We start from the raw sequence: 23,452 nt of genomic DNA on the forward strand, positions 1-23,452 counted from the left end.
TTTGAATAGGCCAATTTTACGCGCACAGATGTTCGTTCCCTTGCGGGACGGTTTAGGCACCCACCGAGGACCGAAGCCAAGTTAGCAATTGAGAAGACGATGCGCGCGGGCCCCGATTACACCCGATTACGTTATCGCGTTCTACTCTTGAAGGCGAAGCTCAAGCTCCCTCCAAGTTTTTTCGCGGACTCGACCAATGTGTGTGGTTGGGGGTGGTATAGTGAAGTAGAATATATATAGGGGGTGGGAGACGGGCGCTGGCCCCGCCTAGAGTACCCTGCGCATGCATATGTCGATCTTGCAACATTTGCCGTCGTTTCGGTGTTACGCATGCCCTTGATTTCCGTCACTGTATACCGTTGCTTCGGTAATACGATTTTGACTTTACCTATCCGTACATGGAGGAATATCTATATTACCAACATGCAACAGTGCGACGCATCGATGCCTCAAAGAAGATTTAAAACAAGCTTGTAACGGTGGATGCGTTCGAATCCGCATTCTAAAAGCGCCGCCATTATCATCATCATCTTTTCATTATTTTTTTCCTTCTCCGTTGCGAGCGTTGCGCAGCCGCGTCGGCCGCGTAGGTCACTCTAGCAGCGTTCGCGTCGTTTATTGTACCTATTCTAACTCAAATTACACCTGCTCTTTCCGGCCAACCAGGCAATACGAAGAAGGTGGTGGTGATCGTAAAACACGAGCGTCTTGTGTGTGGTCGAACACAGCACGCGAGCTCGCGAACACGCGCTGAACGCGTAGCCACCGTAGCGTAACGAATGCTCTCGTTCCAACGTTTCGCTGTGATGCCAACCGGCCAGCTGTGTTCTTCGCGGAGGTGACGTCTTCAGTCACTTAAAGGTAAGTCCGTCTGCGTGCTTCCTGACAGTGAGGAGTATTTGGCATGCATGCATGCTTACGAACTGGTTGATTTTGTAACACATTACCAACGCGGTTTCTTTCCTGCTGAGCTGACGCGTTTTGTTTTAGCGTATGGATGCTCTCTCCATTGGAACACTTCGCGCGACACGACCGCTAAGCTACCCTGCAGGTTCAGTTGGCACGGTAAAGAAAGCAATATTCGGTTGGATTTTCAGCAGATCTGTGTGACGGCTTGGGTATTGTGTCCGCGTATACTGGGTGTCAGAAATAGGCAAACTGTGTGTAACGAGTTTTAAGTGGATGCTTAGCGGGGGAAACACCGCGCAAAAAGAAGAATGAAACATAGGGTATTCAGCGCTCGTCAAGTGTACCGCATTTCCTTCCTCTTCCTCTTTTTTTTTTGCGCTGTTTCTCCAGCTAAGCATGTGTCGTGTTCGTTGCCGACGGGTCACCAGTCCCACTCGCGCTGAGGGTGTTCGAAACGTCCTGTCGATACATGTGGCCATCTTCGTAACGACTACTTTATTAGAGTATTTTGTCGAGTGCTATGGCTACATTGTTGAAATCCTCGTACTGAACACATTATGCGTACAGTTTATATGCGGCCTTTGGTCCCAGATTTCCACAAATTACCACTTTGCCACAGAGGGTGGAGGGAGGCGGGGAACTTGTGTTTTGTATGTTTCGTCTTGGGGGGGTGGGGGGGGTAGGGCAGGAGCAGGCAGATTCCCATGGCGGTAACCCTGCCGGTGACGAGCATCATCGGTTAAAGGGACTTTATCATCGGTTGCTCACGTGCGCCTTCTCGCGAGCACGCGCGCAGCTCGCAGAACGCTCTCGTACGAACGTTTCGATGCTATGCCAGTTCTGTCGTTCCCAGAAGTGACTGCTGCAGCTTCGTGCAGGTAAGGCCGCATGCCCACTTAGGGGTACTTCGTGAAGGATTGGCTTGGTCCATTTTCCAGTTTTTTCCACCAGTATGAGATGTACTACAAGCTACGTGCATGCACCTACCTCCCCCCCCCCCCCCCCCCCCCCCGAATCCCATCGCCTATGCTTGCGTTGTTTTAGTAGACGAAATTGCGTGCTGCTCTGCGCCCGACGGTTTGCGTCTCCTTACTGTGGGTACGGATCTAGTACCCAGAAGGGCCAGAGCTGCACGTTGTTGCCACAGTAACGGAAAATGCTTTAACGTATTTTCTGCCGCACTGGCTGTTAGAGCGTGCGTCCGCAGCACACGTGCCGATTTTGATCAGAAATCGGTCATATTCGCAGTGGTCGTTGCTTTGGGTCATTCTGTGGCTTACTATGTAATAACGTCTGACGTGTGCGCAGTGTGCAGCCTCAAATTGAAAATCGTTTGAACTTGTCGCGCTTTTCCTGCCGAACGCACTTCTCGTCTCATCCGCCGTCCTTGATTTGTGCATGTCATTCATACTGCTGGTAGTGGCGGTGCTTAAATACGAACCACATACGACCGCTTTTTGACAAAAGTCACATGGGTGGTTTAGCTCACGATGGTGCGTGCATGAGTGTGCTCTTTGTACATTTTGGCGTACCTCTGTTATCTGGGGGGCCTTATCGCACTTATTCGGCGTCCACGTTCACACCTGCTGCTGGGACAGCGATAGGATGATCGCTTACCTTATTGCTGCAAGCTCGTGTTCCATATCTCGTCGGAGTAAACATTTTTCTTCGCTATTTTGACACTAACAAATGCTCTCCGCATGACTGGTAAGCACTGCCAAAACGCGGGGATCATTATTAAGGCCTTAGATGCCTCATCAAACGCGAAAATTTACTTTCGGCGGCTTCAACGAGAGTGATCTAAAAAATGATCACGTGGTGACGTCACCCTATGTGTCATCATTTATTAACCCTTAAAGGGGCCCTGCAACACTTTTTCAGCATGGTTAGAAAACGCTGCCGATCGGTAGTCGAGGCTCCCGAGAACACGCGAGCCAAACATTATGGCACAGCACGCGGCCTAGAATTTACAAATAATTCTCAAAGTCAGCCTGAAATCGTTCGCTCTTCTTTCTAAACATGATTCCATATATCGAAATGACCGCGCCATATGCCCAAATTTACGGCCATTGGTTGATTTGATCATCGCGCGCTACATAACCATGGCCGCCGCGGGAGGCCGCCACGTGCCCGCGCTCGCTAGAGTGCACTGAATGTTAGCCGCGCGTAGAGTCACTGTATATGCTACCTTCGGGTAGCAGAGTAGCGCATATAGGTCCGGCTAGCAACCACAGCTATGCGGTGAAGTCGCACTTCGTTTTTGCAGGCGACATGCCTACCGTGTCGCCGATTAACCTGTCTGGCGTGTCGAAGACCGGCGATAAGCATTGGCTGTCGATGACAAGTGTTAATTCAGTTCGCTGCAGCGGCGGCGTCGAGAAATAAAAAAAATTGGCCCGAGCGGCAGCTTCTCCGCAATGCATGGTTGCTAGCGGCGTTGGAAAACAGATGCGCAACTCTGCTACCTAAAGGTAGCATATACAGTAACTCTAGCCGCGCATTCGAAGGGAAAAAAAGAAAGTGTTCAAGGTCATGACGTGCGCGTGACGAAACTTCCTTCTCCCGTGCCATCCCTCCCTGCTTAGCGTCCAGCGCGCTCGTCGGGACGAGAGAAAGCAGTTACAGCGTGCGCGGCAAATGTCCACTCCGCTCGTACTTGACGGATTCTAAAAATTTTTGCGTTGGTCGATTCTTTTTTTTTTATTGCGACATGGACTTGCCCTTATGGCATAATATTTTGTTTGTATGTGTGTATTAAATGTGCGCCGTCGCTATACAGTGACACATCCCTTTATGACCGCTGGATACATGAGAACAGGTTCCACAAGACACGTACTGCTTCACTTAATACACAACACCGTCCTAACGGCGGTTTATTCGTGAGGCAATAAACTTCATTAATAAAGCCATTCGATGGTTACTTAGAAATGTGTTGCAGGGCCCCTTTAACCCATATATTCCCAGTGTCCTACATATCGGACGCTTCTTTGATGCACTCTAACATCGCTATTTCTTTAGCTGATGACTAGCGCCACCTACAGCACATCAAGCAGGCCTCATTCTCAGCGCGTGCAAGTTTAGACATTGCTTGCTTTTCATGCTGCCACGTGCCGACCGCTTTCTCCGGGCAGACGTGTGCTTTGTGTGAAAGACGCCATGGAGAGGAAGAAGTGCAATGTCGGTGTGCACGTGAAATGTTTCAAGGCTTACCACACCCGCACATAGCACCCCTAATGCCCAGTGTCCTACATTTACAGGACGGCTTGAAAAACAGTGTTGCGTTTACCTGGCAGTAAAGAAAGAACCTGTGCTTTCTTTTGAGGGTAGAACTACTTTTTGTAAAAAAAATTGCTTTGCCATTTTTTCTGAGTTTGGGTAAATACAATAAAAGTAATATTTAAAAGGGAACGAGGTGGTGACGTCACATGATGACGCCATCACATTACGTCGTCGCTTGGTCAAAGGTGGGGCCGATCACGCAGGCAGAAAAACCATGGGAGGTGCAGAAAGCTTGCAATGCCTCCGATCCTGGAGGCAGTGCAAAGCCACGCTAGGTGCAGGAAACTCGGAGGCCACGTGGGGGAGGATCAGTACATCTGTAAGGATTCGATCCTGTAAGAATTCAGGACAAATAAACATCAATTCAGATCAATTCTACTGAGAAGGAAAAGATGATGGCTTTCGCCTTCGAGTCCTCTTAGGCGATTGCATAAAGGACCCTGTGAGTTTTTGTTCCGCACTTCAGGCCCGACAGGTTTCAGGTTCGTATCCCTCTTTTCGAGCGCGCTTGGACAGCTAGCGCCATCCGCAGAGTAAAACACAGTTTTGTGTTTCGGTATGTTTTTTTTTTTTTCGTTTCGCTTTTTCGCCGAGACGTCGCCGTCGCAGACGGCTGGCCCACGTGGGTGCCGTGATGGCGTTGATGTCGTGCGCTCTTGCGCCGCTACAACTGCTAGGACTGCGCCTAGCTTCCTGTGAATTCCGATGCGGGCAAGTTTTAACGCGATAGCGTTCGAGAGTTCGTTTCGCAGAAATGCCGCCGTCGGCGTCGCTACGTCGCTTGTGAGCAAAAAATCGTCCGTGACCGAAAAATCGAGAAAGATGCAAATAAAATAAACAATAAATTCTTCGGTTCCACTGAGGATCGAACCCGGGTCGTTCGCGCGGCAAGCAGGTGTCCTACCACAAGGCCACAATGTTACTTGCAACTGCTTCGGGAAAAAACAGTACATAAATGCCATGTAGTGGAAGAAGGAGTCTCCTTAACGCATTTTGTTCGGCAGGTGTCACGACGAAAATGAGCCCATTCGGCGATTTGTAGGCGTATTGGCGAGGCCATCAAACTACGTTTTTTGGACGTAGACCAAGGAGACAAATTCGGCTCGTCCAATTTCGATAGCACGGACAGCGCAGCACAGTGACCGTGAGCGTCATTCACAAGCAAGTTTCGTTGTCCTCCGGATCGTTTCGCTGCTGTACTCGCGCTGATCTGCTGCAGACACCTATGGCTTGTTCTGAAGATCCCAAATCTTTATCTGTAACGTGTCGACGACCTATGGATGAGGTTTTGTGGTTTTCGCTTGAAAGCCGGTGAAGTGTCGACCTTTGTACAGCACTCCGTGCACTGCGATCCGCTGCTTTGCAATGACAGCTGTTTCGCGGGATATGCAAGAACACTCGTGCACTTGGTGAATTCCATTGGCGGATTCGGAGTGGTCTGCGCCGGAGTACTCCACTCCGACGGAGAGCAACCGAAGGAAATCTGTCAATTAGGGGGCCTGAATGGTTTCCCTCGCCCGCCGCCTAGATGGTTTCCTTTGCCCGCCGCTTCGTACAGGGTGGGGACAACCGCGTCGTCTGCTACTGCGTCCGCCATTAGATATCTCACTCCCAACACTGCCTGCGCGCGTGTAGCAAGAGTTTTGTGCAACCAAAGACACTTAGCGCAATAGAGACCAGTCTAAATACGCGTGTCTGTGCTCGGAGACTGTTTGAAGGATAAATCTACACTGATTCAGTATTTTCATGCCATTTCCTGTTACCGAAACTTACCGCACTCATCTGTGGCTGTGCAGCGCGCCAGCCACTCGGTGGTGTTCTCATTGTGCGCTTGGAACCTACCTCAACTTGCTTTCTTTCGCCACCTATGATGCGTGCCCTCGTAGCTCTGACAAATCTTGAGGGAGGGAGATTCAAGTTTGTTGCATTGCTCTTTCTAAATGCGAAGCATTTCTTAGCGAACTTTTGGCACTTTGAACGTTTCTATCTATCTATCTATCTATCTATCTATCTATCTATCTATCTATCTATCTATCTATCTATCTATCTATCTATCTATCTATCTATCTATCTATCTATCTATCTATCTATCTATCTATCTATCTATCTATCTATCTATCTATCTATCTATCTATCTATCTATCTATCTATCTGTCTATCTGTCTATCTGTCTATCTATCTATCTGTCTATCTGTCTATCTGTCTATCTGTCTATCTGTCTATCTGTCTATCTGTCTATCTGTCTATCTGTCTGTTTGTTTGTTTGTTTGTTTGTTTGTTTGTTTGTTTGTCCACGTCTGGGTGCTCTCGTGGTCGCCTCCGTAACTTGAGGTAGACCAAAATTGGCATGAGAGGGTAAGAGTATGAATATGACTGTCGAATATATATGTCGAATATATATGTCGAATATAGTATCGAATATATCGAATATCGAATATATGTCGAGTATAGTGTCGAATATAGTATATGTCGAATATATGTCGAATATAGTACGAATATGACTGTCGGGTCATGGCATGAATAACGTGAAAATCCTGTCGCGTGCGTCGTTGAACCCATTATTCCAGACACGTGTGGCACATACCCGTTTACCTCGGGCCGCGGTGTACGGGTACGCGCCAGGTGATTGACAGTTTATATCTACCCAGGAACGGCGAGAACAGACACTGGTAAATTAAATGCGAGAGCATTAAGAAAAAAACGACATCGGCAGCGTTGACCCGACGAATTTATTTATTTACATTACCCTCAGGGCACATAAACAGAGGGGGTGGGTAATATAACAAAAATGTAGTAAAAACAGAACACAATAATACAACAAATTAATTAGAATACATGTTCAAACAATACTCAGTTATTAGAGGCTTAAGATATGAACGGTTAGGGCAGTCTTGAAGGATGACACGTCCTCAATGGAGGCGATGGAGGGTGGAAGGTGGTTCCATTCGGCACTGGTCTTTGGCAGAAAGGAGTCTGAAAAAACGTTAGTACGGCAGAAAGGAATAAAAACTTTATATCGATGATCAAGACGTGACGATATGTATGAAGGCTCTGAGATGAGTTCTTGTTTAAGTGAATTATTTGAAAAAACGACAGGGACAATTTTGACGCGAAGAATGGAAAGAATAAATATTAAGATCCCAGCAGGGATGGAACCCAAGCATTCTGCGTGGCAATCAGGTATTCTACCCAATTGCCACGCCGGGTCTATAGACTGGTTTGGAAAAAACAGCCTACGCAGGCGTAATGTCGGTGCAACGTCGGTTGTGGTTGTGGTGCTGGTCATCTAATTTTACAAGAAAACAATAAACACTACATATGTACTCCTATGATACAGGCGTCATATCAAATTAACGACTGTGGTTCCAGTGTTGGCTCCGCTTTTATAGCAGTCTAATAAACATTACATTTGTATTCCTATGATTCAGCAAGCTATATTAAAGCATTGCTCGACCCCGGAGGAATACATTAACGGAAGTTACATATAATACTCACATGACTGCACCATAAAATGCACTTAGTTTTGCTAATACTGGCGTATGTACTCTAACGTGAGGGCTGACGTTACGTCGCACCAGAAGTTACCCTTTAAACGTCAGTGTTGTGGACGTGCTTGGTAAGCCCACGATAGCCACACTGCTGCTGCACTTCCAAAAACACGTCCATCCACATCGTAACGCTTGGCTTAAAGCCATAAAATACAGCATAGAAGTACTCGCTGACTGCTTCGCATGAAACAGATTCCCACAATGCGCGGGATCTGCCGAATTTTTCTCTTATAGCTGATGGAGATAGTGAAACAGCGTTCACGTGACTAAATCTCTCGTTGTTTTCTTTTCGGCCGTGCAGAGAAAAAAATTTTACTGATCTATTGGAGAATAGAAGATGAAATAGAGTAATAACGATGTTGTTGCTGTCATATACCTGCTGCGTTTTTCAGCTCCGTTTATGTATATCTAAGCGCGCGATCTAATTAGTCGAGGAGTGTCGCTGTCGTATTTCCGCCTCCGTGACGCTGTGCCGGAATCGCTTCGACAAGAATAGTCACTTGGAGTAACCATCTTTTGCAAAGATCAGAACATTAGTCAGCTCGAAGATAACACTGCTGCTTTTATCTGCGTATGTGATATTTCCTCACGAGTAAGAGAAATCGCTATGAACTCAAAATACTTTATTGAACAATAAAGTGTCGTGAAAGCAAAAGCTGACTATGCAAACTATAAGCTAGTCCACTTCGGTCGGTCACTGGAGGCTTGCCCCAGCGCATGTCTCGCTTCTATGCTCATTGACGCCGTTCGAACCAACGTGGTGCAAATGTATGCGAAGCCTCAGCCTTGCATAGGTCGCAATGAGGAGTCACTCTGCTCGGAGCAGGTCTTCACGCAAGGGCGCATCATCTTGTTCAAATAGTCGGTCACCGCCTTCGAAGGGGACCTTGAGTGCAGCAAGTTCTCAGTCCAACTCATTATGCCCCTAAAATGCTCTTCGCAAGACTTCAGTGTCAGCAAAACATCCTCGCTGGGATATGCGAGGTTGGCACCATCCCGTCTATACTCTTTAAGAACGGTCAGAGTTGCGTGCTCACTTTCACTTGAGCCTAACAAAGCAGAATTGCACTGCCCGCATCCCGCTACAACTCTCAGCATCCCTTTCAAAAGAAAACCGCCGATGTATAAAATAATGTTGCATTCGTTTGCCTCAAGTTCTTCGATGAACAAAATTTCTGAGTCATCGACAACATCATCTTCCACTTCTCCGTGCTCTTGTTTGCCTCTTGAAAGCATCTCGGCGAGGTACTTAGCGTCGTCGACTTCGTAGCCTGTCGTTCCAGGTGTATGAAGAAACTGGCTAACGCACACAAGCGTCAGAGCACACAGCAAGTCATAAGCGTTCGGAACAGGCTTCCTGATGCGCACCACTGAAAACAAACTTTCGAGGCAGTCTTGTAATATTCTGCTCGTGAGGAAAAATTCATACCCTTCACTGCGCAAGAGAATCTCTTGGAGACGAAGAACGACTGTTGTTGTTACCAGGAAACCTGCCTGCGATGGCTTCCACTGCGCCGTGCTTCCAATCTTCATTCCTTGAAAAACTTCAAGGGCCAAGTTCAGCAACCCAATTGCTTCGTGGTACCTCTTCATGTCTCGAAGGCTGAGAGCAACTGACGGACGGCGGGAAGGCATTAGGGTGTACCAGTTGAATACCAATTCTAGAAACCATGTTGTTGTCTCTGCCTCCGGCTCTGTCACCTTCTCTTTGATTAGGTATCGAATTGCTCCGGAAGCTTCCCTGAAGAAGCTCTCGCTTCATTTTGGTGAAATGGCCTAGCGCAATGTGCAACTCTGAGAGCCTCGGGGCGACTTTCAGCTCTTGATCAGCATCATATTGTATTACACTGCACACGTGGTCCACTTTCACCTCTTTGGATGGCAGGTTGTGCAGGCATACTGTTGCATCACTGAGAATAAACGCTTCCGATGTGAGCAACTGTGACCTGACGTTCTTCAGCACGTGTGCGGCATCTGCTGTAAAAAAAAAACAATTCTTCGTCTTCCAGGCAGGGGTGAGGTACTGAACATACTGTACTGGAATTCCTGGGGCTGGAGAATCCGAGCTCGCGCCACATAGCCCGATTCGAAGCGCCCATGTCGTAAGTGACAACGTGGATGCGCAAAGAGATGTCCGCGCAGAGCTGCACAATTTCCATGACCTAGTCCTTGAGGATACGACCCTCTACATGACTTCCGGTGAAGTGGTCTCCTATTCAGGCCTCCTACCATGAACACCAACGCGTGGTGTGCAGGTTCGTCTGGCTTTTCTGGCAAGGTATCCCCCCCCCCCCCCCCGCCCAATATCACATCCTCAGCGCGATCGAGCTCGTAGCCGCGAGCGATCTCCATCTCGTCGAAGAACAAGGCACAGTCTTTCTCAATATCATGCATGTTCTCTGCTTTCATTCTGAGAACGTCGATGACTTCCGTCAAAATTCCGGGAAGAAACTTGACGCCTTGAAGGCGGTGTGCCAGGGTTTTCCCGGACGGCAAGGGATAGCGCAGCTTTCTCACTGCTTCGTAACCAGTTTTGCCACACGAAAACTTAATTTGAAGCGCCTACTTGGTCGTTTCTGCGGACCAAGTGCTTCCCTTATTACTCTGGCGCCCAAGAGCCTGCCGTGTGTCATCACTGAGAAATTTCAAACGCTGTCCGAATAATTACATTTTGTTTTCCAAATTTTTTACCTGTTTCTTTAGTGCTTGGATGGTGGAGGTGGCTTTTTTATGGACCTGATGAAGTTGGGTGTATTTCCTGCCCATATCGAAGAGCTGCTTATTTAGCTGCCTGTTTTCACATGTTCCGCCAGGTGCATCGGCACAGGTCAAAACTTGTTTGCCTTCCATAATCTGTGGAACATCTCCTCAATTGGGCGTCTGCGGACTGCAGCTCTGTGGTCGCCGCGCATCAACAGTATCTGCCAGTGAATATGTATTCACCTGTCCGCTTGTGAGTGGCGTATAATTAATGGCCGTAGAACCGTCATCACGTGTTTCTTGGCACGCTTCCGGCAACACAGCAGGTCCTGCCCTATCCTTCGGCACTTTTCTTTGGCGAGGCAAATCTGCAGTAAAAAAAGGAGCGTCACAAGCTGCAAGTATTACAAGGCAGCCAGCTCTAATTAAAGACCTGGACAGGCTTCTAGGAGTATCATAGGTTGCAAGTATCCCGACTTTTCCTAATCTCCCCAAACGAGAAACTCCACGTCTCATTTTAATCTTCGAAACTATTTTAGTCTATAGCCTTGTACTGTTGCTGCCTGTTGGGTTCACACAGGATCTTCGATGCACAATGAAACAGTAACTCACCCCTGAAAGGGGACACCGTTGGCACAGCGTTCGGCTTCAGCTTTTTCCACCGTTCAGCTGAGTGCTGCTCGAAGTTGCTTGCTTCAAAGTGAGCCTGTACGTTCGTTGTGAACCATGAATTTTCGTGCTTAGATTAGCATTAAAAAATTAACGTGAGAAGCGCAGTATACCACACAGCTTTCAATGAATTTTGCGAATGGCAATAAACGAAAAAAAAAACCTTTTTTGATGAATACGCAGTTTACAAACAAGCAGCCTATTTCGTTTATAGTGACTGAAAATTGGTAACAGTCTCAAATACTGCGGCCTACAAGCACCTACCTGTTCTCCATTACCGCGCCTGTAGAGACCGCAAAAAAACAAACAAACTTAGAAGTGAAGCGTTTACAACACCGAGAAAGTGACCCACAGACACGCATACATACGTGTAAAATACGTATCAAATTTTTCGAGGGGCAAAAGGACGTAACTGCATACACACAACGCCTTTGTAGGCTGCCACTTGTCTCGCTTAATCTTCACGATGCATTGCAGCTTTCTTTTGGGCTCTGTCGGAAAATTGTAGAGCTTCGAACCATTTCTGGAATTGTTCGTGCACATGGGCACGCAGCAGCCAGTCATTTTACCGGAAAAGGAAGAGACCAAGTGGCCACAGCTCCTTGCTCGCTCCCGTCGCCTTGCGAAGTGAGATCCGCAATATATATAAATATAGTGGTTGTTGAGGAAAGTCGCACTTCTTTCTGTCTCCCAGTTGGGAACACGGCTCAGTGTCTGTGGGAAGGGGAATGGGGAGGTAAAGATGATAGGGAGGAGGAAGGTTTCAGCAGCAAGTCATCATCGTCGTGGTGGAAGAGGCGGGTGGGCTCAGGGGGCCTGTCGTGGGGCAGGTCTCATAGCGAATCGAGGCCGGCCTCGTCCGCATACTCCAAGAAGTCGTGCAGGGCCGGGGTCTGGCGTCGTGGCAGGAACAGGTCATCCACGGTAGCGGCTGGAAGTCCTAGGAGGCGCCATCTCATGGTGCCTCGCGGGCCATCCAGAGCTGGGCAGTAACACAAGATGTGTTCCAGCGTCTCTGGAGACCCGCATCTGCTGTAGTCCGGAGAGGAGCAGCGGCCCTTGCTGTACTTGCGTGCAGCAGGCCATACAGTCCCGGTCCGGAGCCGCAGCAGCAGTCTCAGCTCCCGCCTCTCGAACCCGGACTCCTGGAGTGGCTTTGGTGGGTGTCCGCTCGCCACCCGGTGGTCTGGATGGGCCGCCTTGAGGAGGTGCAGCAGCCGTTGGCGAGAGAAGTGGCAGGCAACTACTGCAGCAGTGACCGGTACCGTGGGCCGGTGGGCGTCCTTGGCGGCGGCGTCTGCTTGTGCAGAGATAGTGAGACGCCGCAGTCCTTGATGGCCTGGAGTTTCGCCAGGAGCAGGGCCACCGTGACTGCAATGGCGGCGGCCGTCGGGAAAAATCGGTGGAGGCAGCGAGCACCCCATCAAAGAATGTCCTCACCCTGGACGGAGCGGCGGGCGAGGGAAACCGTTCAGGCACCCTACTGTCGATAGAACACAAGCGCCCTCGCCAGAGCAAATGGTAGGGGGCGCTAGCGAACATCTGCTTCGCAAGCGCCCAGCATTCCTCGCGTTTCGCGCCGTTTTCGCCTTCACGGGCGCGAGCGGAGAGAACGGGCGCTGTCGGACAGCGCATTGCGTAGCGCACACGGTACGCCACGCTCCTGGCACGCGCGGGGAGCTTGCGACTTTCGATCGAATCCGCTTCTTTTCGTAGAGTAGAGAGAGCTGCTTTGTGGAGTGAATCTGGCAGCGGAGCTGCTCCAGATCTGTCAATGAAACCAGGGGCGTAGCCAGAAATTTTTTTCGGGGGGGGGGGGGGGGGTTCAACCATACTTTATGTATGTTCGTGCGTGTGTTTGTATGTGTGCGTGTATATATACGCAAGCAAAACTGAAAAATTTCAGGGGGGTTTGAACCCCCCCAACCCCCCCCCCCCCCCTGGCTACGCCCCTGAATGAAACATAGAAGGAGCACTCTCAATCCGCCAATTGGAACAGACTTGCTCCGAATGGAGCAGAAAAACTGCTACTGGAAGTGCTCCGAATCTGCCAATGGAATTCATTTTTCTGGAGGCCTCTACTGCAGTGTGCTCGTAGTCGTATCGAGGTTTTGGCACATGAAGTTCCAGAATTTTTGTTGAATAATAGCAGTCCGATATCATTGGTGTAGCCGGGGTGATGGAGGAGCCGACGAAACAAAAGAAAAGCTAGAAAACTTCTATTAAACACCAAAAAAGGAAAGACCAAAAGTATATTAGAAGTTTAGTCGAGGTGTCATTTAGACGTAAGAAGCTTGAAAACTTCCTGTAGCTGTGCTAACGTCACGTTATTAGAAGTCTAGAAAACTGCTTGCAAGAATTATAAAAAAAATTTTTGCTAGATCTTTTTAAGAGCTTTTTTAGACATTTATTTTTCACGCAAACCAGCTTGTTGAGGAGCTTGCCCTAGCCAATTCGTTGCATTTTAGTTCGTCATAGTCAAGAGTGATAACTAAGGGAACGCCTGCGTAATATGGCGTCAGATTAATCGCTGGAGCTTCTCTAGCCAGCAGAATTGATAATTAAAAAAAAAGGCAGAAGTCCAGGGGAAGATGTAAGCTTGAAGAGATGAGAAATTCTTGGACACGGGGTGTCACTGGAGCCATTTCGACAAGCGGACTTGTCAATTGACAACCTTGAAGAAGACAAGTTTGCTTGTCGAAGTGCTATATATGGCTAGAGAAGCTCCAGAAATAAATCTGCTGCCATATTACACAGGCATCTCTTTACTTATCACGCTTGACAGCGAACAGCCAAAACGTGGTTGCAAAACGCTGGCATGACACAACGAATTGACTAGCATGTTGCTGGAGCCAATGTTTTGACAAACCAACTTTTCTTCAAGTTCCAGCCTTGAAGAAAAGTCCGCTTGTCGAAACGGCTCCAGCGACATCCCGTGTCCAAGAATTCATTATCTCAGCAAAATTGGTGCTCTTCTGGCCAAAAATTAGTTAAGCCTATTCTTTATCCAGACATGAAATTGACTTAATCCATTGTGGTCAAGACAACATAAGCATTTTAATGTCAGCTCATTTTCATTACTTGTGTTGTATGGAATGCGTTATGCCGCACTTCCAAAAGTAAATGCGAAATTCCAGCAAATGTTGTTGGTCATGCATAACGTTTATTGTAGCAATTCCAAACAATATGTTGGCCACTTTACATAGGCTGGAGCAATGGAATTGATGACTGTCCAAGAACCTGCATGCAAGAGGCACAGTAAAGTGCAAGGTGTCTCAGTCAAGCAGACATGTATCAGCGCAATAGAAACCGGAAGGCTGTCTTGAAAAACACGCAAGCACAGCAGCAATAGTTTGCTAAATCATCGAACATTTGTAAACGCTAGCAGAAGCAGTTCAGCGGCTTATTTTGTCTCAATTGGGTAAATTTAGATATGTAAAAGAATCTTGGGTAGGCAAAATTAGAGAGTTCCTCCACAGTGGTGTGTACAATATTATTGTGGTTTTGGGAATGCCTGGAATTCTGCACACAAAAGGCACGATGAACCAAGAATCAGTCAAGCATGCACCTACACCAGCATTAAAAAAAAGAAAGAGGCTAGTTTTGTTAAAAGACAACAAACGCTGAGCACAGGGCGACATTGGTTTAAAGAAAGTTCGCCCTAATTGGTAGCACATGCTAAATTAAGAATTTTTTCGCATAAGCAACACAAGAACAAAAATGGAGAGACACAACATGTGCACTAACTTTCAATAGAATGGTCACGAGGCAAACATTTACACAATGCCGGTACACTCACACTGCACCAGGAAGCGATGCACTGAGATTTGTCTTTTTCCGTTTCATTTTTAGAAGGTATACCTAACATTCATAAGCTCACAGACTACTACACATTCAAGAAAGTTATTCTTTATCCGGCAAGGACAGGGACAGAGTGCTATCACAAGCGGTACCATTTTTTTGCTATTTTTCGAGCTTATGATATTATCAATCTCGCTAGCTAAGCTCTGTTGGTTGATAAAACCTTCGAGTTCTGCAAGAAAGGTTCACATCGACACGCTCTACAGTGCAATGCAAGCCACCCATCATTGGCTTTATTTACAAGATTACAATGCTCTCCTAATCTATCATTCATGCAGCTGCTTGTTTGTCCGACATACTGCTAACTGCAGGAAAGACGTATCTGATAAGCGACAGCTTCTCCACATTCCACAAACCGCATTCTATGTCGTTTCTGGCAAGCAGTTGTCTTCTTCGGTGCTTGACTGCTAATTCTGCAAATCGATTTCAGCTTTCATGGAGCGGAAAAACTATTTGTACATTAGCGAGTGACATCAACCTTATTATGTAGTGCAAAATGTTGTGCAAGTGTGGCACAACAGCTATTCCTTTTTGAGCGACATCACTGTTGGAACACCTTGCAATATGCGTGCAACAGCTTACCCTGTTCCTTTCAGAAATTATGACAAATTGGAACATTTTCGAAGCGTGTTTTGACGCTTTCTGCGATGCCGAAATGGTTTTATATACCACCTGCACAATGCATTGTAAGTGACACACGCAGTGCCTTTAACAACGTTCACGCATCCGAGGGCGAGCTTGTGAAGCATTTGTGCGTTTTCAAAACCTTCAGTACCGACGATAAGTGCGCTCTGCGTCAGCATGTGCTACCTGTCTTTGGAGGAACACGCGCTTTCACTGTCACACGCTTCGCAACACGGATCGTTAGCACGCATGACGTTATCTTTGAACAGCTGAGTTATATGTACTGAAAGGTGGCTTAATTTCGCTCTCATTATATTGTTCCGAGGCGATCTAGCGTAAATGCGGCTCCAGCGCAGCATCAAAGTCGGCGGTGTTTTTGCCAACGCGATGGGGCGCCGATGGTTTTCTTTTATCTTTCCATGGAAAACCCTTTCGCGCGACCATGTTCTCCTGCGCGGCGAGCAGAACATACACTTACTTCTGCTGAGTATAGGAGGCCACAGTGATGTCCTGGAACTTACACACGGAAGAAGGGCTGGGCGAACGAGAAGAAAAATGTTGCAGTGGCTTAGCTCAGCTACGCCGGGATAACGTCGTTAGAAAAAGTTCAGCTGATTGTTCTTAGCTTTCCTGATTGTCTTACTGCTGCTCCAATGACACACACATGGTATACATATTATGTGGCACATGCATATTTATTTTGTCAGGCAACTACTTCGGGATCCGATGAGTTAGGCTTCTCCGCTCTTCTGTGCCGCTGAGCAGCAATTGCGTTCTTCTCCATGGCTAAACCACACTGGCAAACGCCAGTCAGAGGCGCTATCAAGCGGCTCCAGCGCAGTGTCGGACGGCGACTGCACAGCGAAGGCGAATAGCTGCGCGCGCGCCGGCGCCAGTAAGTCTACCTCGGCTATGACGTCACTCCTCTGGAAAGCGCAGACCGGCGGCAGCGAGTCGCGCGCGGCAGCGGCGGAGTGCGACGGAGGTGCCGGCTCCGATGCGCCAGCTGTGTGACATCACTGATTCTCGCGCATGCGCAGCACGGCTCTTGAGGAGCCACGCGAAACTGGCTCGGCTAGGCCAGTGTAGCTAACGCTACAAAATGTGTCACTGTAGTAGGGTTCACGCCTGATTCTGCAAACGCGAAACTATAGCGAAACCATAGAGTTTCATACAATAACCTAGAGAGGAAACTGGCGCTGCGATCGTTCAACCACCATGGGAATGATGGGAATTACAGGCTTCGGTTTGGATTTCATTAGCTATCGAACTGTCTACGGATCTTTTTCTACAGTTTCAGTTTCGTTCTTTGCGAGGTGTGGGCAGTGGGGTGCGTTTTAAAGCACTCAAGCAGTGCCTTTGTTGTTCAAAGAGGCTGAGCACCGCTAGATCTGTTGGTTTGCTGCGACGTTTCAGCTTTACAGGTTGTATTTGACAGTTTTAGCAAAGCGTCGTGCACTCACCGCTACGCATAGATGTAGCGTCCCATGCCAGTGCAGGAAAGTGCATAGAGTTCACGTTTTGTGATAAGCGCTACTTGCCAAAACTCTTTCAAATCGACTGGAAAACGACGGCGAAGCTAAGTAGACGCACCGTCACGCTCCTCTGACTTCATTTCACGACAAAACGAGAGATGCGTTCGGGGCAGACCACTTGGACAGACGCACCTGGCGTCGCAGCAGACGATACGTTAAGTGTTTCTCACTCAATAGAGTACTGTTATTTCTGTAAATAGATAACGTGTACTTTCGAAAGAAAAACAAGCTTGTTTGTTTTAAGTGTTGTAAAGAAAATAATTCATTATATTGTGATGCCAGATCTGGAACACAATTGCAGAGTAATGCATACCCTGGTGGTTGAATTTGTTCAGGTTTCAGTTCTGTCTCACGGTCGCGCAAACGTTTTGCAATAAGTTTTATTTACAAAAGAATGAAACAAGTTTTAATTGGAAATAATTTCATATCGCTTTGTTTTACACTCGGCAAACAAGCGTCGCGAATCTCAAGAACCTAATCCATCCGAAGCAAATCCGAAGCCTGTACTTCCCATCATTCCCATGGTGGTTGAAGCGCCGTTCAAGGAGCCCGCGTAGACACTAGCGCCAGATTCCCCTCTAGATATTATTGCAAGAAACTCTATGAGCGAAACCAACCGCGACAACAGGGAGCCTACCCTAGCGGTGTTCGCGACAAACAGCGAAAATGAGAAAACAAACGAATAAAAAGCCACTATGAATTTAATAAAAGTGTAAAACGAATGTCTGACTAATATTACGTGTATAAATGAAATAGGTGGCCCTTATTCCCGCATAAGTAACAGATTTCTCGAAATGGTTCTAGTAACAGATCTCTAAGGCAATGCTTCTGATCACTGTTTGGAATGCTTTTATTACTGCAACCGCCAGATTCTATTTTTGAAGCTAATTATGTATCATTTTCGGCACGTTTTGTACATGACACATTCAAAACGACGTCTCGATCCCAAGTGACATTTTTTCGCTTTGGAGAAATAATTTTGCTCGTGTTCTTCTCGGCATAAATTTCAAAGGCTATGCTTTTGCAATGCAAACGCCAAACCGGACGAGGTGAATGTCGGATGACTTGCAAAGAAAGTTATCGACGCACGTGGCCGCATCGTTGCCTTTTTTTTTGGTATCATGGTATTACAATTTACGTCAACAAGCATCAATCGATCTTCGGCGATCGAATAATCGCGGGCAATAAAATAGAGATGTCAGTGCGTCGATTTTGCGTCCTAAAAGCAACTTTATTTCGCCACTGCGCACGCCGTTACACTCATCAAAATTTATTATCAAGGATGTGCAGCGACCGAAACTGTTTAATTTGCGCTAACATCCCCACATGCTCTAGAAAAAGGCGTTTCGTAAACTTTTAGAAAACTTCTACAAAACGTTTTCTCGACGTATCCTACAAAAATTCTAATGGGAAACGTCTATTCAACATACAATATACCAAGACGCGTATATATTTTTCTAGTGGTTTCAAGAAGTTTTTTCGACGTTTTGTGTTTCGTGGGAGGTTGAACCCCCCCCCCCCCCCCCGAAAAGTTTCTATTTTGCATGAGTACATACAAGCGCGCGCACACACACGAACACACATAAAGGTTAGTTGACACCCCCCCTCCCCCGGAAAAAATTTCTGGCAATGTCACTGTCTGATACGTACATTCGCATATTTCACACTTCTCTTGTGTATGAACTGTGTATTCTGAAATTTTAGATGCGAAGCAACTTATGGCGGAGTTCAGTCCGGTGGTGGTGGTGTGCGACGTGACCACCCATACTGCGCATGCGCATCCACCTCCCCCTCCTCTCCTACGCTCCCCCTCTCACGCGCCTCATTCTATCCTGCGCAACGCCGCGATGAGCGCCAGCGCATGCGCGTCCCCTCCCCCTCTCTCTCCTCTCCCACGCTCCCCCCTCTCGCGCGCCTGTCGACCGCGTTCCCCGCTCGCCCTGTGAGAATTAACGGCCGGGCTAGAGGGAAGACACGACGCGCGTAAGACTTCGCGTTCTACGACGCTTTGAATCGATGGATGCAGCTTACGGCGCGGGACTTCGCCCCAGCTTAAGAACCTGGCGAGCCAGCTCTTAAAAAAAATTACATCATCTCCCGCTCAAGCGAACCATCTCCTTGCTGCTTCGCATCCACACATGGTTCCCTTTAGTGGGAGACGGTGTAATTTTTTTTACATTGTCTACTTGTGAGGCAACTTCATGACGTGAACGTCAACAGGTTTTTTTGTGTCCGCCCTGCTGTTCATAGTTACACAATCTGTGTGAAGTTCTTTTAATGTTATGTTTATTATGCTAATACCATAAGAAAGATTCAGGCACGTTGTGCTAAGTGAAAAGATTCTGTTTTTGGGATCACCTGAAAAGTAGTGTAAACTTTCAGTAGGCGGGAAAGTTTTAAATTTACGCTGCAATGAAATTTTGGACCCTGTCTGAAGTCTAGTTTCAAAAAGCAGTGCAGCCTCCATACAACATTTTAGGTTTATAATAATTACCAGTCGGATCATCAACAAAAAGGCAGAAACGTCCTCTTTTTATATGAAAAAAATGGTACTAAAAAATGTGTGCACTAAATCAATTTGCTAGCAGTTCTTGTTGTGCCTTGAAATGCTCTTCAGTAGCATTCACTAATTTTCAGTCAATACTCATGCCAGTCTAGTCAGACTTGTTGTTGAATCTGCGGAATATTTTTTTATGTTGTGTCTGCTTGGCAGATGCCAAAGCATAACAATGCTGAGGTTGAAGTCATGGGTTCAACCCCGGATGCGGTAGGCGCATATTGCAATGCATCAGCACTTGGATACTTACTTAATGTACCAGCTATCTGTGTTCTCTTGTAGTTTTCTGCACTTATTGTATTCAATTAGTTAAGACAATTTTTCAAACAAAACTGGCCTCTTGCTCCGTTAAAGCTTGGTCGAGGTTCTCACTTTAACAATAGCTTGGATCGCTGGTGGTGTTCAGCTTCCAAGCGTGATGTTGCGCTGGCTATAACTGTCCGTAGTGAAATAGATATGAGAAATGGAAGCATCTGTGGCTGCTTAACATATGCTTTACGCATATGTTAAGCAGCCACAGCTGTTCAGAAAAAAAATCACACCATCTCCCGCTAAAGGGGACCATGAGGCGATGCGAAGCAGCGGTTTCGGCATGTCGAGCCTGCGTTTCAGGGGGGGCGTGGAGAGAGGGAGGGGAGAGAGGGGGAGTATAGATGGGGAGGTGTGTGGAGAGGGTTTGCGTATGCGCTGTAAGGGTGGTCACGCCGCAGACCACCGGTTTGAACTCCGCCATAAGATGCTTCGCATCTAATAACCCAGGGACCGCTTCACTTTTGCGTTAATAAAATTTTTGACGCTACGCAGTATGCCTGTCACACGCCACCAGCTAAAGCTCCAGCTCTGGTGGATCCTGACAGACCACAGACAAGGTCACGACGAGTTCCTGGATGCCTACCGGGCATTCTTCAGCAAGCAGGTCCCACTAGTGGACGTCGAAGCCACATTTTCATTCAGCGAAGTGTACCGCAAGCCTGTCAGGAACCTGTACGAGGAGCCATTGTACTTGCTCGACTGCACCATAGAGTGGCCCGGCGTCGTCTGGTTTGGTCCGTCTGCAAAATACTCACAGGTGCGAGTTAGTTCATCGCCTCTTTCATGATACGTTAACCCTGACCGCTTTAATGACTTGACAGTTTTTACGTGAAGCTGTTGTACAGCTAGTGTCGAGCTCTGTTAATGAAGGTTCGCCTTCACTAAATGCGTGTCTGCATACATAGTAGCTGTGCTCTGTGGTTTGATTTGTTTTTTGGCTTAACCCTATCGGGGACTTTATACGTAGCTTTGCACTGCTGAGCTCTTTTACGGTAACATATGCAAGACCGTTCTCGGTACACAAATGCTCTTGGGTGCAAGTGTGCTTCCAGTTGCACAAGAGTGCGTCTATAAAAAAACTGTATTACAGTGTAAGAAAAAAAAAACTAGCAGTTGTTCCGTGTACTAATACAACCGATGAGCGAAGCTCCTTAGAAATTGGACGCTAACGACTAATCGCCTGATCTCACTGCTGGCTTTCATGAAGGCGGTTGGGTAGGGAGCGGGGGGGGGCGGAGGGGGTAGAGTGTCTGCTGCGCTCGGTGGCGGGAACGACCGAGCGAGTGAGTGTGCAGTGCGCGCAGCGCAGGGAGAGGGGCGCGAGCGGTGATGCGGTGACGACGGAACGCCGCGCGCAGTGTTTCACTGACTTTTTGTGCCGGCGCCGGGTGGGGAGACCGTCTGCTACGACCTCCGACAAAGCGCCCGTAGTGCGCTAGAATGATGATTGTGATTTCACAATCCATGATAAGGTGGTGAAAGTGAAGACGACCATTATAACCAGTTGTGCACAGAGCTTATTTCTTTTAACCCATATATTAACCCATATATGCCCAGTGTCCTACATATAGGACTCTTCTTTGATGCACTCTAACATCGCTATTTCTGGATGGATGGATGGATGCTATGAGCGTCCCCTTTATAACGGGGCGGTGACATGTCTGCCACCAGGATCGAAGAAAAAAAAAAACTTCCTTGTTTCATGTTGGCCTAATACCTTATCTACATTGATTAAGGCTATGTTGTTATACCAAAAAATATAAATTCACGGTCTATCTCTCTGCCTCTTAAGGCAGAATGACCTTATTTTTCCCCCATTCTTTATTTTTGTTCTTTATCTCTACTTTTCTGCCACCAATACTCTAACCGTCTCTTACTTATTTCTATCGCGGACGTGTTCAGCTTTCCATTGTTGTCCCTAAAACCCAAGGCTTCATGTAGACTCGTGCCCACACGTATACCTGGGTGAATATCGCCACATTCAATCAGTACATGTTCCATCGTTTCCTTAGTTCCCCCGCAGCATGTACATTGTTCTTCTTCGTTACTGAATCTCGCTTTATAACTACGCGTTCTAAGGCAGCCCGACCTTGCTTCAAACAGTAAAGCGCTTCCCCTTGAATTATCATAAAACCTTTCCCTCCTTATTTCGTTTTTTCCCTTTCGGTAGTTACTCAGAGCCGGCTTCTTTTCCATCGCTGTCATCCAATAAGTCCTCTCCGCCTCTCTGACCTTCCGCTTAATGCTCCTTGTTGCCATGTCGCCCGCACTGCTAGCCGTATATTTACTGGTGAGCCTCCTAGTTCTTTTTCTCCACTGCGTGTCAACGCTTTTTCTATACAAATACCTGAAAACCTTCTCTGCCCATCTACTCTTCTTCATTTTCCTCAGCCTCTCTTCGAATCTCATTTTGCTCTGAGCTTCCCGCACTTGAAAGCCTGTCCATCCCATATCACCCTTTACAGCCTCATTTGTCGTCTTCCCGTGAGCGCCCAACGCGAGGCGGCCCACCGTGCTTTGATTTACATCCATTCCTGATTGTACCTCTGACTTCATGCACACCACTGAGTTCCCAAATGTAAGCCCCGGGACCATCACACCCTTCCACAGCCCTCGAAGCACCTCGTACCTATTGTACCCCCATAAAACTCTGTGCTTCATAATTGCAGCATTCCTCTTTCCCTTTGCTACCGATGCTTTCTCTTGTACCTCCATATATCTATCCCCCTCATTTACCCATACTCCGAGGTACTTGTACTCGCTTACCCTCGGTATTTTTTGGCCCTGTATAAAGACCGCATGGTCTTCGTGATCATTGAATACCATCAATCCACATTTTGTTGCACTAAATCCTAGTCCTAGAGTCTCACATTCCCTTCCGCATATATCTGCCAGTCGCTGTATATCATCTTGAGTGTCCGCAAATAAGACAATATCATCAGCATAAAATAGACCTGGAAGCTTCTGCTCAACCATCGTGCCGACCTGTTTGTGTGACAAATTAAATCCAATGTTGCTACCTTCTAGCGCTTTTTCCATCCTCACCATGTACAGCATGAATAACAGCGGGGACAAAGGGCATCCCTGTCTCAGCCCCTTGCTAATTTCAACGCTGTCCTTGCTACTTATTCCTTCCCATTCTATACAAACTGTATTTTTAGCTGATGACTAGCGCCACCTACAGCACATCAAGCAGGTCTCATTCTCAACGTGTGAAAGCCTAGACATTGCTTGCTTTTCATGCTGCCACGTGCCGACCGCTTTTCTCCGGGCAAATCTGTGCTTTGTATGAAAGACGTCATGGAGGAAGAAGTGCAATGTCGGCGTGCACGTGAAATGTTTCAAGGCTTACCACACCCGCACATAGCACCCCTAATGCCCAGTATCCTATATGTAGGATGGCTTGAAAAACGGTGTTGCGTTTACCTAGCAGTAAATAAAAAACTTGTACTTTCTTT

At 47.4% G+C, this 23,452-nt stretch overlaps 1 protein-coding gene across 1 annotated transcript in view; it reads left to right on the plus strand.

The window, feature by feature from the left end:
* Window positions 1-725: 725 nt before the first annotated feature.
* The window catches only part of LOC119406032 (uncharacterized), a 97,745-nt gene continuing 75,018 nt past the window's right edge, over window positions 726-23,452 (plus strand). Inside the window, exons 1-2 of the mRNA XM_037672878.2 lie at window positions 726-861; window positions 20,487-20,751. Of these exons, the coding sequence (XP_037528806.2) occupies window positions 20,488-20,751 (264 nt within the window). The 5' untranslated portion in view covers window positions 726-861; window position 20,487. The remainder of the gene's footprint in view (window positions 862-20,486; window positions 20,752-23,452) is intronic.

This window comes from Rhipicephalus sanguineus, chromosome 9 (assembly GCF_013339695.2).
Source record: "Rhipicephalus sanguineus isolate Rsan-2018 chromosome 9, BIME_Rsan_1.4, whole genome shotgun sequence".
Classification (NCBI taxonomy): domain Eukaryota; kingdom Metazoa; phylum Arthropoda; class Arachnida; order Ixodida; family Ixodidae; genus Rhipicephalus; species Rhipicephalus sanguineus.